The 17190-nt window shown below is 43.3% G+C and overlaps 1 protein-coding gene and 1 pseudogene across 1 annotated transcript in view; both read right to left on the bottom strand.

Moving 5' to 3' along the window:
• The window catches only part of LOC144593162 (sorting nexin-31-like), a 90750-nt gene that overhangs the window by 55491 nt on the left and 18069 nt on the right, over window positions 1–17190 (bottom strand). The window contains exons 4-7 of the mRNA XM_078398644.1: window positions 14016–14080; window positions 9934–10044; window positions 6488–6578; window positions 868–955 (exon numbers count right to left, since the gene is read on the bottom strand). Coding sequence (XP_078254770.1) covers window positions 868–955; window positions 6488–6578; window positions 9934–10044; window positions 14016–14080 — 355 coding nt within the window. The remainder of the gene's footprint in view (window positions 1–867; window positions 956–6487; window positions 6579–9933; window positions 10045–14015; window positions 14081–17190) is intronic.
• Window positions 8066–9905, bottom strand: LOC144592537 (RNA-binding protein 8A pseudogene; annotated as a pseudogene).

Raw genomic sequence — 17190 nt, 5'->3', positions numbered from 1 at the left:
ATGTCAAGGTAGGATTAGGGTTACAGATCATTTAAATAACCTGATTATAGGAAAGTAGCTGTTCCTGAACCTGATGCTGCGGGACTTCAGGCTTCAGCACCTCCTGCTCGATGGCAGCAGGAAGAAGAATGCTGTACATTGTTTGTGTACCATTTTGAGTAATGTTTTGCTGTACATTGAGCTACACCGATACTGTAATCAGAATGTTCAGCAATTTTGTGGTTAATAAATAAGAACACAGGACAATGTTTATGATGTGATGAGATAAACAGAAAAATTAATACAATTGATTAGCTATTTAAAGCATGAGGGGGGACCGCATTAAAATTTACCGAATAGTGAAAGGCCTGGATAGAGAGGATGTGGAGAGGATGTTTCTGCTAGTGGGAGAGTCGAGGACCAGAGGGCATAGCCTCAGAATAAAAGGATGTGCCTTGAGAAAGGAGATGCAGAGGAATTTCTTTAGCCAGAGGGTGACGAATCTGTGGAATTCATTGCTACAAATAGCCGTGGGTGCCAAGATATTGGGTATTTTTGAAGATTGCATTGATAAAGTGATAGGTTCTTGATTAGTAAGGGTATCAAATGTTCCAAGGAGAAGACACGAGAATTAAGTTGAGGAGCAAAAATAGATCAGCCATGATTGTGAATGGCAGAATAGACTCAATGGGCTGAATAGCCTAATTCTGCTTCTACGTCTAATGGTCTTAATGCAGAAAATATCAGAATTCTAATAACTTCAGAAAAGCAAGTATGATACTGAACATACACTGAAGATAAACGATATGGCTCGGAAGCATAGGAATAGAAAATATTGAAAAGAAACAATTATTTTTAGAAATTGCTATCAGCACATTTTTTACCTACCTTTTTCTGATCATTATTCTGCAGTTTTCATTTTGCATACTCCATAGACTCACATATGGCAACTCGAACACATTCAGCTTTTTCAGCACTAGTCCAAGAAGAGGAAATTATATCAAAGTAAGAATAGTCATGTCAATATTTTTTTCAAATCATGTGTATTTATATAATTACATTTAATTAGTTTTAATGGAGGTCAATAAAGGAATAGTGGAGAGGTAGCATGACAGATGACTAGAAATGCACAACAAGCTCTACAGAAATATTCTATGCTTCAGAATTTTAAATGGATTAAACATGGTAGTAGAGTTGAGACTGGGGTAAAGGTGGATTTTAATGTTATCCAAGTTATCACTGGAGATTTAAAGTGATCTTTTGTATGGATGCACATTTGGGTCACTGAGTGGATAAGTTTGAAATTTGAATTCTTCACTGGGTTACTAAGTAAAGATAAAATAAACTGCAGATTCTTGGTATCAACATTTTTTTTTAAATGGTGGTGGTAGCACTATAGGCAGATCAGACAGCTTCTGGAGAAAGAAACAGAGTTAAAATTTCAGGTCAAAGACAGTTCATTGTAACTGTTTCCCTTTCCGCCTGAACTGTTGCTTGACTTTTCTGGTCACAAACTGGCAGCTTAAGTCAAGTTAATTAGATTCTCTGGTTACAGATGGGGCATTGCTGTTAAAGAATATTTACTCCCCAATTCAACACAGTAATGTACATTGCTGACAGGATCCGCAATCATTTAAATGTACAATTTTATAGTCATTTCAAACATGAATTTTGCTAAAAGGCTAAACTTGCAAAAAGCCAATATCCATTGTTGATAAGATCTCATGCTAATAATGGATATAGTACTTGACAAAGTAATTAACTTACACTTTTTGCATGACCTGTCTCATCTACGATTAAGTGTGATGACAGTACAAGTGCTTATCTAGAATTTAGGAGTGTTTTGTGCAGAAGTGCAAGAACAGAATAGAAGTATGCTACAACACTTTGAATCTGCTCTGCATTCAATAGGACTATGACTAGTCCTTCACCTCAAGCACACTTTTCCTCTCAAATCCCTCAATTGCATTAGCATCATAAAAGCTACCGAATCTCAGTACTTGCACACACTAAATTAATTAGCTTCTGTATTTTTCTGTGGTAGAAAAGTCTGACAATTTAGAACCCTCTGAACAAGAAAGTTTATTAATCTCAGTCATAGGTGTCTGATCTCTGCGCTGGTAAAGTTCCTGCCTCACAATGCCAGAGAACCGGGTTTGATCCTAACTTTGAGTGTTATCTGTGTTGAGTTTGCACGTCCATCCTTTGACTGTGTGGGGTTTCTCTAGGTGCTCCAGTTTCCTCACACAAAGACATGCAGGTTTGTAGGTTATTTAGCCTCTGTAAAATTGCCCCAAGTGGGAGGGACTGGATGCGAAAGAGGGATGACATAGATTTAGTGTGAACAGCGATTGATGGTCAACAAGGACTCAGTGGGACGTGGAGCCCGTTTCCATAATGCATGTCCATCTCTTATCTCAAAACCATGCTCCACAGTTGTAGAAACAACTGGAGGATGCATCCTCAGCACATGCTCAGCCAAGCCCTCTCAGATCCTGCATCCTTCAAGGAAGCTCTCATTCTTCAGAACACCACTGAACACGGGATCATCTGCTGAGAATGCAGGACATTGAAAGATAACATACCAAACTGATGTATAAATGGAACTGTTGGTAGCAATGGATACAGTGTGTGGTATGGTAGCAGGATTTGCAGATACTTGTAGAACCTGACAGGGACCGCGACGAGAACGCTCCTGCTATGGCTGCAGTCAACAGACTGCGGACAGGCATGTGGAGGAGCAAATCGAACATGCTGCATGACACATGCACCGTAAAGGATCTTGCAGAGGCCAACGACTCGACACTAAAATTTGCTCGCTATTGGCAAACAGTTGTGTGATAACACAAATAAATAAAAGAGGACGTACTTCCTGTGGCAACTGAAGAAACACAATCTGCCACAGGCAATGATGGTCCAATTCTATACTGTTATCATTGAGTCCGTCCTCACCTTCGCCATCATGGTCTGGTTTGGCTCAGCCAGCAAGCACGACATCCGGAGGCTGCAACGGATCGTTCGCACAGCTGAGAAGGTTGTTGGCTGCAACCTTCCCCCCATTGACGAACTGTACACTGCAAGGGCCATGAAGCGAGCGGGGAAGATCATCTCTGATCCCTCTCACCCTGACCACAAACTCTTCGAAACACTTCCCTCTGGAAGGCGACTCCGGACTGTCAAAGCAGCCACAGCCAGACATAAAAACAGCTTTTTTTCCCACGAGTGATAGTTCTACTCAATAACCAAAGTCTGTAGTCTCTTTTTTGCCCTGGTTTATTTTCACCCACATGTTTGGACCGTAATGTTGTATCCTTATTGTTTTGATGTGGTTATGCTTTATTCCTTAATTGTTAACTGTATGTTTGTGTTGTCATTTGTGAGCGGAACACCAAGGCACATTCCTTGTATATGCATACTTGACCAATAAACTTATTCATTCATTCAAATGGAACTGTTGAGAATTTCTGCATGAACATGGACATCCCAAGCTTGTCTGAAACTTATTGCAGGGGTTTTGCAAACTGCACTCTAACATTAGATTCCCAATGAGTCTACACACAGGAAAAAACCTGTTTACTTGATCTGCACTGGATTATCATAGGCACAGGAGCATTAACACCATTTATGTCAGTAAAGAGTAATGGCTGAAGGACAATAACTATTAGCCATATTTGTTGAATTTCTAATTGTTCACAAGTTCTTATTTAATTTTTGATAATTAAAAAAATGATTTTCTTATTAGCAATAATTTTGAATGTTTAGGAGATTGGTACTTTTTTTTTAGGGGTGATGGGAGATATTGGGGTCTTGATCTGGATATTGGAGAGTTTGGGGGTGTGGATGGAAATGGGGATAGGGGTCAAAACAGGGGACCAGTTTGAAATGTATGCAGGAAAATCAATGCCAGAAGCTGTCTAGAAGAGGGACTTACTTGTACGAGTGGGTACCCCACCGGTTATACTTCTTGATAAAGCAAGCTCTATTTTTCCAGTAACAGTCCAAATGTAGTTGCTTGGAGAATTGCACCATTTATTTTTTAAACACATGGAAACTACATCAATACATCGTAGAGATTTGCAACTGGAGGTGACTGGTCATCTTTTAAGGAAAATACACTCTTTGGGGAAATAATATAAAAATATTTTGATATGTGTAGATGTGTAGTTCTGAAAGAAAACTGCAACACATATCAGAAGTTCTAAGCTGTTGTCTTTTGGAGATAAGAAAGTTCCACTTGTGGGTATTGTTCATGATATCTCTCAGGATTGCATAAAATGCCTGACAGGGAAACCTGCTGAGGCAGTCACATAGAATTCAACATGGAAACATGTCCTTTCGCCTAGCTAGTTCACGCCCTCTATCAAACATCCGTTTTCCCCAACCCAATCCTCGCCCACATACCACCTGATTCAAGCCTCATCCTCGCTGTTATCAGACTCTTGAGCAGATCTTTCATACGCCAAGGATAAACTGCCCAATCTTCCGATCTACTCTGCTGCGGCCTTACACTCGAGCCTTTACCTGCACTCTCTTTGTAGCTGTAATACTATATACTGTATTTTATTTATTTTCTCTTTCGCACTAACTGATGTACTCGAGTATGGCAAGATTTGCCTGGATAGCACGCAGAAAAAGAATTTGTTTTACTGTATCAGTGTGCATGACAATAATAAATCAATACCAATACTTATTTTCTCTACGTTCCCATTAATTCTTCCTAGATTCAACCAGTATCAAATTAACCTGCCTATTGGCATATTTTTGTATGTGTGAGGAAACTGAAGCATCTGTGTTAAACTCATGCAGTCACAGGGAGAGCGAACAAACTACAGAGACACCTTGGGAGGTCAGGATTGAACCTGGGCTTCTGGAGTATGTGGCAGCAGCTCGACCATGATCTCCCAGTAAATGATGGAATTGCTTGCATACACCTAGGATGGCCATTAGGTTTAGGTGAACCCTTCAAGATGGCAGCAGCAGCACATGGACGAAAAGATTGATGCCAGTGATTGGGCTTGGGGCTTACCTCCAGTGCCCTCAGAGGCTTCCTGAATTGGCTGCGGGAGACACTCCGGGGCACAGAGGCTGACTGATGGCAGTCGGAGTCAAAGGACGGCACATTCATGGGCCGGTGTTGAGGAGGCGGAGTGGGCCGCTGGAGGCCCTGAAGCAGCCTGGGGCTCAAGTAGATTGGGCACCGCTCCCGGTGGCTGAGCGCTGGAAACGGATGTGGTCTGCAGCGGCAGAGCAGCGGTGGAGGTAGTCAACAAATCTCATGGCCAGGCCAACACCTGCAACTCCAACCCAGAGCTGCTGCCAGCAGCTGAGTTAAGACTCTTAACATTTTTAAAATCTCAAACTTGAACGGTACAAGATGACACCTTAAAAGTGATGACTCGGGTATAGACAGAGTGTGATGCATCTTGAATTAAGATACTGAACTCAGTACCTTAGTTCACGATACTAAGTACTCTTGAACTTAGTGTGATGGAATCAAGGGATATGGGGAGAAGGCAGGCACAAGTTACTGATTGTGGATGATCAGCCATGATCACAATGATTGGTGTTGCTGGCTCGAAGTGCCTAATGGCCTCCTCCTGCACCTATTTTCTATGTTTCTATGATTGTGCCTAATGTATACTAGGATTGCCACTGAGCTGCATGAAAAAAAAGAATTTCACTGTACTTCGAAACACGTGACAATAAAGTACCATTGAATAACTGTTTAGTGCCTTGGCTGAAAGCTCTGCCTCATCTCTCATTTCACAGTTATCCTCAGTTGTGTGGTTAAGTCTCTAGCTCTGGAATTTACTTCCATCTCAGAAGTGTGAGTCATTGCACTGAGCCAAGGAAAGTGCTAAACATAAATGCAGTATTCAGAAGTTTGAAAATAGGGGTGAAAGACAGGGATTCCGGCAAATGTATGTGCAATGTGCATGAGCCAGCATATTCAGAGGAAGTAGCTCAATGGGAGAGGTTTTGGTAGTTCTGCATTAGAATAGGTTATGCAACCCTAGGCCAGACTTTGATCAGTTCTTGAATCAATATGATAAAAATTGATGGACATTGTGAAACTCGGAAATAATTTGCAAGACAATCAAGACAAATGTGGAGAAATCGGATGAATTGCCAGTAAATTGAATAATCCAGATATTGCCGTTTCAGTTCCTGCTTTTAAAAGATCAAATTGAGAAATGCAAAAATACTCTTGAAAGTCTGGTGTGGTGTAATGACTGCAATAGGCATCAATGCATCAGAAATTGATGTCAGAAAGCCAAGAAACATTGATTGCATTAATTGAGTGGTCTGTTGCAATTAAAAGTTACTCTTCACGGGGAGAGTGGTAGGGGGGGGGGGGGGGGGGGGGGAGAGCGAAACAGACCAGGCAGAATTTCCTGCAGGGAATCTTGGACATATTGTAAATGTCCTTTCACCTCCTACGTTGATGCTTCTCTCATGAAGACTGCATCCTGACTACCTTATGAAGTGAAACAAATTTTGAACTCACCAGTGTATCCTCCGTTAGTATCTTCACAAACAAGATACAAGGCAATGTATTCCAAAAATTGCCTTGACAATTCAATTTTCTCAGCTGCAATCTTTGGGAGAAAAAATATAATCACTGTTACTGTAGAACATTTGGTGCAGAAATAAAAGCCGTTTAAAGAACTAATAGAATTAAGATTCTCAATTTGACTTTGCAAGAGAAGATTCCTTAGCTATTAGTTAGTTCCTTAGACACAGCAAGCGGCCATTCAGCCCATTAGTTCCATTCCCCCTCCTTATTAACAATTCAAATAGCATGGGCATTAGGGTAAGTAAATCGTGCGTGCTTCCAACGTACATTCAAGCCATCACTGTTTATGAAGCAAAGTGTTCAAACCTGCACCAAAGTCCACAAGTCTATCCCTTCCCACAATTTTCCAATGTTAACTGCTCTTTGGGAGCATCCTCCACAGATCACCAGGTGAATATCCCCAATGACCCTTGGGAATCCCTGACGTGTGGGAGCTCCTGATACGTGACCACTCAAAGCTGAGGAGCAGCAGTTGAAGTGGCACTGATGCATCAAGGGGCACAAAGAAGCGCAGATTGACAGGTGAAAGGAGCACACAGCCTCCCAGACCACCCAACCGCCTCCCAGGAGGCCGCGAGCGGCAGACACCTCCCAGCAGGCACTGAAGAAGCCGGGCAGCGGATCCCTGCGGCCGGACTCTGGGACTCTGAGGCGTCACGAGTGAACCCGGCAGCGATCGACGAGGTCGATGCGGCGGTCATTGGGGGCGCCGGTGGAAGAGATCGGAGGTCATTGAAGTCGTCAATCAGGTCGTGGAAGGTCAGGTGGAGGTAATGAGTCAAGAACAAAGGCTGCAGATTCTGGAATCTGATAAGAGAGCAAGGTGAAGGAGGGAACTGAATGAGGGGCGGTGGCAGATGGCAACAACAGAGGGAGGAATGGGGTAAGCCATTCCCATCTCCCCTCACTGTTATTGCCATCTGCCACCACCCCCCATTCAGTTTCACTCTTCACCTGCAGCCTTTGTTGTGCGAGCCTCTTGCTTTTCCCATCATTACCTCCCTCAGCCACTATCTGCTAATCAACCCCTCCAGGGTTGCCAACTGCCCTGGATTAACCGAGACATCCCGTATTTTGGGCTTAATTGGTTTGTCCCGTATTAGGCCGGGGGGGGGGGGGGGGGGGGGGCGGGGGGGGCCCGGACACTTAAGGAAAAAAACTGCAGATGCTGGTTGAAATCGATGGTAGAGACAAAATGCTGGAGTAACTCAGCGGGACGGGCAGCATCTTGGGAGAGAAGGAATGGGCGACGTTTCGGGTCAAGACCCTTCTTCACACTGAAGATTTTAAAAAAAACTAAAATGCTCTATTTCTAAGTGTTGTTTTGCACAAGCCAACCTTACCCTTCCCTCCCCACCCTCTCCCCAGATCCACGACAGTCCCGACTGAGATTAAACGGCCCCTGTAACGCACGGCTCAGTTTGGGCACGGCGATCTGCGGGCGTATCTGTGTCCCCGGCGCGGTGCGGGCCGCTCCATCCCACCGGTCGCTCCGCACTCCGGCCCGGCTCAGTGACGCTTCTGCTCCGGGCTCTGTCTTCCCCTGCGGCCACTCCACCTCTTGCTCCTAGGGGGCCCCCTGACGAAGCCCCAGTCCACGCTGATGGGCTGCGCGGTCAGCTCCGACCTGCTCAAACCCTTCATTGCCGCCTGCCCCTCCTTGTCGGTCTCGTACTCCACCAGAGCATAGCCCTTGAGGTAGCCGGTGCGCCGGTCCAGGTTGAGGTGCAGGTTCTTGATCTCACCGTACTCGGCAAACTTACCGTGGATGTCCTCCTCGGTGGCTTCCTCGTGGACCCCGGTCTCCAACAGGATCCACCCCTCCACCCAACGTTAAGGGCCTGGCTCGTCGCCGTCTTGCTTCAAGGAATTACAATCTTCTCGCAGCCTGGATCGAGCACCTTCCTCGGAGCCAAATCCTCGACCCTTCCTCTTCTTCGCCTTCTCCTTCAGTTTGTGGATTCTTTCGTCCCCCTCGTCATCCATGGTGAAGTCCTCGCCGCCTGCCTCATGGAGGTCCAGCAGAAGATGGGTGACGTTTTGGGTCGAGACCCAAAACGTCACCCATTCCTTCTCTCCCGAGATGCTGCCTGAGCCGCTGAGTTACCCCAGCATTTTGTGTCTATCTCCGGACAGTATAGGCCCAGGCGTCGCCTAACGGAGGTCGCGTATCAACCTGCCTCCCGGCTCGGGAGGCCGCCAATGGTGGAGCGGGAGCAGTGGCCACTGGCTGGGTGAGGTCACATGGGGCGGTGACATCACCTTGTTCTGTATTTGGGAGTGAGGAAGTTGGCAACCCTAAACCCTCCTCACCTCTCTCCACCTATTGCTTGTTAGCTCTTGCCCCATCTCTCCCTCCTCATTATACTAAATACTCCCAGTCCCTACTTTCAGTCAATGTGAAGGGTCTCAACCCAAAAGGTCCACTAGTTCACTTCCCTCCACAGATGCTGCCTGACCTGCTGCCTTCCTCCAGTAGCTCTCCCTTCTTGCTACAGATTCCAGCATGTGCAGATTATTATGCCTGCCTGTCAACAATCTTTGCAGTTTAGACTAAGTGGCAATATAAGTGAAAGTTCCACAACGCTCATGACAAAGTTTCAAACCAGCACAACTGTTTTGTCTGAAGAGCACATTGATGACACCCAGCTGGGAATTTTCATTCCATAAAATTTCCTTTTTTAGTTAAAAACAAGTCCCAATGTTTAACATGCAAATCAAGTACACAAATCTGGTCCAGCAATTATTCTCAGCCTCCAAAATAACTCAGTTTAGTTTGTAGAAAATTAGATGGCACTGGCATCTGCTTTTATGCTGAGAGCCTTTCAATTGCATAATGAAATCATTATTCTCTGTAATAAATGAAACAAAAGCAAGAAGATCACCCACTGAGTTGCTGGAGAACATGTATCATATGGTATGATGACGAACTACAAGTAAAGAGACATGTTTCGATAGCATCCTCCATTCCCTAGGGATTTTCCACTGTGCTCTCGTTAATTAAGTCGTTTGGAAATGCAGTCACTGTTGTAATAGTAGAAACAAGATTATCAATTTCCATCCAGCAAGACCCCACAAATAATAACCAGATAATCCTTGTCAGTAATGTTGATTAAGCAATAAATTTTGGCCAAGACAACAGTGAGAACTTTGCTCCTCTGAAATATTGCAATGGAATTTTTTTTTAATCCGTAGGGAGAGCAAAAGTTCTCTGCTTGATGCCTTTTATATGACTGCAGCAATATCACTACAGACAAGGAATTTGTGGGATTGCTTGCTGCTGAGAAGCTATGAGATTATTTCAGTCACTTCCCTGCCCTTTCAAGCTGTACAACATACATTTTCCCATCCCCAGATTTATTAAGAATAATATTTACCATAAGCATCCTCTCTGCTGAGTCGTATGTATGGGTGTCAATTAGAAGCTTATTTCTGTCTGCAAGAAGAATCTCCAAGACGATAACTCGAGGATGCATTTTAAATGTTTCCTGCAATGAAAATTGCAAAAAGCTCAGTGGTGTTCTGGTCTCAAAGGTGCAGAGACAGGCTTTCATATTTCTTCTAAGCAACCAAGGCAGCACGGTGGAATTGCGGTAGAGTTGCTGCCTTACAGCGCCAGTGACCCGGGTTCTATCCTGACTACGGGTGCTTGTCTGGAATGAGTTTGTATGTTCAACCCGTGACTTGTGTGGGTTTTCTCGGAGATCTTTGGTTTCCTCCCACACTCCAAAGACGTACAGGTTTGTATGTTAATTGGCTTGGTATAAATGTAAATTGTCCCTAGTGTGTGTAGGATAGTGTTGATGTGTGGGGATTGCTGGTCGGTGCGGACTCGGTCGGCCAAAGGCCCTGTTTCCTTACTGTATCTCTAACTAAATTATATCTCAACAATATAACAACTGGAAGTGTACTTAAGTACTGGACTGCTTTCTTCAGATAATTTTACATTACAACGCAAAGTTTCCTGAGAAAAAGTTATAGTATGTGGAGTCAAAGCTCTTTACACACCAGAATAACAGCCAACCGCTTTCCCCCATCCAAATAACCCATCCCACTCTAGACTAAAGGGCCAAAAAAAACAACCCAGTAAAACATATTTCAACCACCTTTAATGAAACACAACTTCATTGTAATTGTATTGAATCCAATACTCCAAAATGCTACAAGTTGTCTTACGAACAATATTTCTTGTATTCCACCTGATAAGAACACAAGAAAATAGAGCAGCCATAGGCCATTTGGCTCCTCGAGTCTGATCAACTATTCAATAATGTCATGGTGATTTTCCTCCAGCCTCAACTCCTCTTCTGTGCCTGCTCCCCATAATCTCAATTTACATACCTATCAAAAATCTATCTACCCCACTTTAAATACTTCATGATTGAGCCCCCACAGCCCTCTGAGGTAGAGTGTGCCACCCTCAGCCCTCTGAGGTAGTGTGCCACCCTCAAAGAGAATACTCATCATGATTACTCTATTTAAACAGCTCAAAGAGCTGACATGTATGTTCAAACCCATGCAAACTGATCACAGCTAGTCCAACGCTTATTAACAGTCCTACAACCATAACAGTCCTGGAACCAGTAATATGCATACCTAGAAAAATCCATCATTCTCAGTTCCAAAACTTTCAGCTTGCAAGTGGTGTTGAGGACAGGAAGTGGGGGGGGAAACATGGAGAGCAGGACTCCTATGTCCATACCATCTTTTGTGTGACCTAGTACTTCTTGACAGCACCCAAGGCCTTATTTTAATATTATGACTACTTTGTTCTCGATTCCTCCAAAGAGAAAATGGTTTCTTCCAAATTTCCACACTCATTTCTTGCATCAAATCAGTGCGTTGACTACTTATTTTGCTGTATGCAAATCTAATCTAACGTAATTACTCCTCAATTTAGCCCTAAAGCATAGCCTTCTGTTCCTTGGTGATTCAAGAGCTCATCCACATACTTCCATATTATGAAGGTACCTGCCTCAACACCCATTCATCAGAAAGTTCCAGATTCCAACAGCCCTCTAAGAAACCTTCCTGCACTCCTTTCTAATTCTCTTACCCTAAATTATGCCCTCCAATTTTACGTGTCTAATACAGAAAACTTTTCTACCATCTAACCTGTCTATGACTCCTCCTAATTTTGCATATCTCCGAGGGCCCCCATTAGCTCTTCCCTCCCAAGGAAAATGAATCCATATCTCTCTTTTATACACTCATCTACTCACGTTATCCTGCTCAATTCACTTTCCTCCCACTTCCTCCTCTTGGAACAACCCATTATCCTTATATTCTACAGTGCTACCCACCAGAGTCCCAGTGATTCCTGGCATTAACAGGGATTGCAATGGTCCAAATACGTCCGACTAATACTGATCTCTCATTACAGACCCCTCCATCCATTTTACATGGAAAATGCATCCAAAAATTAATCAAATATGTAACACTTCCTCTTCACTGGCAGCAAACATCCTCCTCAATAACCATCAGCACCGGTGCACCTCAAGGCTGCATGCTCAGCCCCCTGCTCAATTCACTCTATACCAACGATTGTGTAGCCAGACATAGTTCCAATTCCATCTTCAAGTTCGCCAACCACACCACTGTTGTTGGACGAATTACAGAGGATGATGAGTCAGAGTATAGGAAAGAGATCAATCAACTGATCAAATGGTGCCAGAACAACAAACTTGCTCTCAACATCAGTAAGACCAAGGAACCAATAATGGACTTTGGAAGAGGAAGGATGATGATCCCTAAACCTGTCTTTATCGACAGGATGGTGGTGGAGAGTCGAAAGCTTAAAATTTCTGGGCGTGCACATCTCTGAAGATCTGTGCTGGACCCGGCACATTGATACAATCATAAAGGAAGCCGATCAACACTTCTACTTCCTGGGAAGATTGAGGAGATTCAGCATATCAACAAATACTCGCTTCAACACCTACAGGTGTACAGTAGAGAGCATATTGACTGGTTGCATTATGGCTTTTGTCAGCAACTTGAAAGCCTAGGTACGAAGAAGATTGCAAAAAGTGGTGAACACTACTTAGTCCATCATGGGTACTGACCTCCATACCATTGAAGGGATTTATAAGAGTCACTGCCTTAAAAAATAAGTCATCATCAGAGACTCACACCACCCTGGCTACACTCTCATTTCACTCCTGCCATCGAGATGGTGGTATAAGAGCCTAAAACCTGTAACATCCAGGTTCAGGAGCAGCTTCTTCTTGGCTATTAAAACACTACAACCTCCAAATAAGCTCCAAACGACATAGACTGGGGGGCATTATTTTTGACTTTGCACTATTATTGTTTGTTTATTTATTTTTGATACAGCGCGGAAACAGAGCCTTTGGCCCACTGAGTCCGTGCCAACCAGCAATCCCTGCACACTAACACTATCCTACACAGACTAGTTACAATTTACAATTTTACCTAGCCAATTAGCCTACAAACCTGTACGTCTTTGGAGTGTGGGAGGAAACCGGGACTCCCAGAGAAAACCCACACAGGACACAGGGAGAACATACAAACACCGTACAGACAGCACCCATAGTTAGGATCAAACCCGGGTCTCTGGCACTGCAAAGCAGCAACTCTACCACTGCGCCACCGTGCCACCCTATTCTGTGTTTTGGGACATGTAACAATAAAATACTCTTGACTTGACTCGCTGAGTGTTTCCTATATTTTCAATTTTCATTAGAGTTTTCCAGCATTTACATTTCTTTTTTTTTTAAATTTGAATGCCTTTTGCAACATCATGGATATGGGAAGAATTATTTTGGTATGCATACACTTAGTGAATTACTTCACTAAGGCCCAACAGAGGATGTACTTCCTGCGGCAACTGAAGAAACACAATCTGCCACAGGCAATGATGGTCCAATTCTATCCTGCTATCATTGAGTCCATCCTCACCTTCTCTATCATGGTCTGGTTTAGCTCAGCCACCAAGCACGACATCCGGAGGCTGCAACAGATCGTTCGCACAGCTGAGAAGGTTGGTGGCTGCAACCTTCCCCCCATTGACGAAATGTACACTGCAAGGGCCAGGAAGCGAGCGGGCAAGATCATCTCTGACCCCTCTCACTGGCCACAAACTCTTCGAAGCACTTCCCTCTGGAAGGCGAGTCCGGACTGTCAAAGTAGCCACAGCTAGACATAAAAGCAGCTTTTTTCCACGAGTGATAGTTCTACTCAATAATCAGTCTGTAGTCTTTTTGCTCTGGTTTATTTTCACCTACATGTTTAGGGTACCCACATAATGTTGTATCCTTATTGTTTTGATGCGGTTATGCTTTATTCTTAATTGTTAACTGTATGTTTGTGTTGTCATTTGTGAGCGGAGCACCAAGGCACATTCCTTGTATATGCATACTTGGCCAATAAACATGCATTCATTCATTACTTTGCATACATTTACTGTGAACTTGCATCATTCAAAAATTGTTCCTACCTGTTGCGCTTTTTTTAATAAAGTGGTGAATATTTCACTGACACTTATAACAGGATCCTCCCCAACTGCAAAGTCAAGAATATGAATATTTAGCAGTTGGTCTTGTTTCTGCATAATCACAATTATAAAATAAAGTTGTAAATTATTCAATAGTTTTGCATCTCAGATAAGGGACAAAGAGGTTGCAATGAAGAATTTGCTGAAAATTAATGAACTGCATTCCTTTGGAAAATGATACAATCTACTCAGTTTCTTGAAGAAAATATTGATATAAATATTTGGATGATAGATCATTGACTTGAAAGCTTGACTATTTTTTTCCACACACATACTGTCTAATCCATTGTATTGATAAGTGTTTTCAGTTAGTATTTTAACATTAATATCCTTATGTTGTTTACTTTAAATCTAGTCTGGGGAAATCTCCCTCATCCAGATGAATGATATCAAAAACAAAGTGCCAGAGGAACTCAGTGGGTCAGACAGCATCTGTGAAGGGAATGTATAGACAATGTTTTGATTTGGGACACTTCATTTGGGCATGTCATGATAGTGCATGGCATCTTAGGCAGTCAGGAAGCCTTGGCCTCCTCCATTGCCAAAGCGAGGCCACATTCGAGCTGGAAGAACAGCATCTCATACTCCGCTTGGGTAGCTTACAACCCAATGGCATGAACATCAAATTCTCCAATTTCAAATAACAACCTCTTCCCCCTCCTTACCCATACCCCTTCCCCACTCTGGTGCGTACACATTTATCTCACCTCCTGAATTACCTTGGTCCTTTCCACTATTTCGAACGCTCATCTCCCATCCCAGAATCTCACAGCTTCCTTTTATTCCCCCCCCCCTCTTTTCTCTCCCCCTTCTTCCACCTACATCCCTACTTATTTTACATTTCACCCCTCCTTCTTTCCTTTATCTGACACCCTTTTGTCTCCTATACATCTATAACCTTTGTCAATTACTCCACCCATCTGCCAGTCACTCCCACCCTCTCACCTGTATACAGCTATCCCTTGCCTGGCTTTTTCCTGCCCCACTTCTCTCCCCCTACTCCAATTGGTCTGAAGAAGGGTCCCAATCCAAAACGACATATGCCCATTCCTTCCACAGATGCAGCCTGACCCACTGGGTTCCTCCAGCACTTAATTTTTTTGTTCAAGATTCCAGCATCTGCTGTTTCATGTATCTTCATAGATACTTTAAATTCAGCATCTATTTATGGTGCCCAATTAAAAGGTTTTTCCAGTATTGTGCGTTTAGATGGAACTTACAAGTTATATTACATTTGCGGTGGGGCACATATGAAGCACCAGTAGAGAGAGGAGGCTCATGTTTATGGAGCAGCGCGTCTTGTTCAGCAGTTTCACACTGTCGGGATCATTATTATTAATGGGGTCTTCCTGTCATTTCTCGTGTGTCGTCCCATTGTTATGTGTATTGCACACAGGTATTGTCAGTGAAGACATCTGCCAAGCTCACACGCCCACGACAAACACATTGATCATGGTGGTTTAACATTAAAAAATGACAGATGCAGCCTCCAAACATGCACGTTGTTACCCGCCATTGTCATTTTAACAATGGGTAGGTGAAGCTAAAAATCGAGGATTATATATGTCAATTTCAATCCAGCAAATGTCAGAGAATGCAAGGTTATATCTTTAGTCATTATTCTAATAAGCCAGCCATCAAGCTGAAATAGGTCTGCAAAACTAGATGTGCAGGTGTTGTTGGTAACAGACACTAGAAATTATGTTTCATTCACTGCAATTTCAAGTATCCCACTCTGATTTGGCATCTCTGCATCCAAAGATCCCTCGGGCTGCACGAGGCCTAGCAAGCTCTTAATTCTCATTCAATTGCTGTGTTTCGTGCCGCAACAGTGAGGGAAATCCAACCTGGGTGCTCGGGTTTCCATCCACATCACAGAGATGGTTGATTTGGTGGGTTGATTTGCCACTGTGGATTACCCCTGTATGTGTGTGGTTGGATGAAGGTTGAGAGGCATAGGGATTAGTGTCATTGGGAGCTGGATGGTCAGCATGGGTTTGGTGGGCCAAAGCATTTGTTTCCATGCACTTCACTACATGACTGAGCTCGGATAATTTAAAATTTCTGAAAATGCTTCAGCTCTGAAATGCCCCTTTGATAGCTAGTTACCAAACAGCTTTGTCAGTGGCTTTTGCTTTACATACATTTAAGATCAATAAACTTGCAGTGTGTGGTCAGTCACTGTAATGCTTTCACACAGAGAAAGAATAATTATGGTGGAATAGTTCACCTCTTCGCTATGTGTAAATGAAAACAAGATGTACTATTTAACTGTGACATTCTTAGCCACATAAACTACACAAGTTCCAGTTCACAGGAGATGCAGACCTGCTTATGGAAACGGCTTTGGTGCTGAAAGCTTAGTGAGCACACAGACATTGAAGGAGGCAAAACATGCAGTAGGCAGAGTCACACTGGCGCCCCTGTATGGATGTTTCAGGAACAGCAGGGTTGGCTCCAGGCGCTCCAGTTTCTTCCCACATTCCTAAGAAATGTAGGTTTGTAGGTTAATTGCTTCTGTAAATTATTCCTAGTGTGTAGGATAGAACTGGTGCATCGCTGATCGGTGTGGGCTCGGTGGGTCGAATGGCCTGTTTCCATGATGTATCTCTAAACTGAACAGAAATTCCCACAACCAGCAGAACCAAGGAGTCCCTTTGAAATGAACTATGCTTGAATCCTGTTGCCAGCAAGATAATATTCACAATCATAATATCAAAAATTAGCTCAATTTACGGACCAGTTTCATGTCCATTGACTTTCTTAAAGAAAACATATCTTAGTTCTTACTTTTATTAAACTTCGACTAAAAATTATTCTTGGGAAATGGTTGCATGACTTCCAAACCAGTCACTTTGCAGGTGACAAACTGTCGGAGAAACTCAGCATGTCAGGTAGCATTCTTTGGAGTAAAAAAGGACAATCAACACTTCAGGTTGAGACCCTTCCACTGTACTGGACTTCCAGCAATCCTGTCGAAACATTGACTGTCCTTTTTTAAATTCTAGTGATGCTGCTTAACCTGCTGAATTCTCCAGCAGTTTGGGTTTTGCTCCAGATTCCAGCACCTGCAATATTTTTTGTGTCCTCATCTTGCATATGATTCTTTTCATATGTA

Source organism: Rhinoraja longicauda, chromosome 4, assembly GCF_053455715.1.
Source record: "Rhinoraja longicauda isolate Sanriku21f chromosome 4, sRhiLon1.1, whole genome shotgun sequence".
Lineage (NCBI taxonomy): Eukaryota > Metazoa > Chordata > Chondrichthyes > Rajiformes > Arhynchobatidae > Rhinoraja > Rhinoraja longicauda.
Note: the sequence above shows the minus strand (reverse complement) of the source record. Positions and strands in the feature narration are given on the sequence as shown.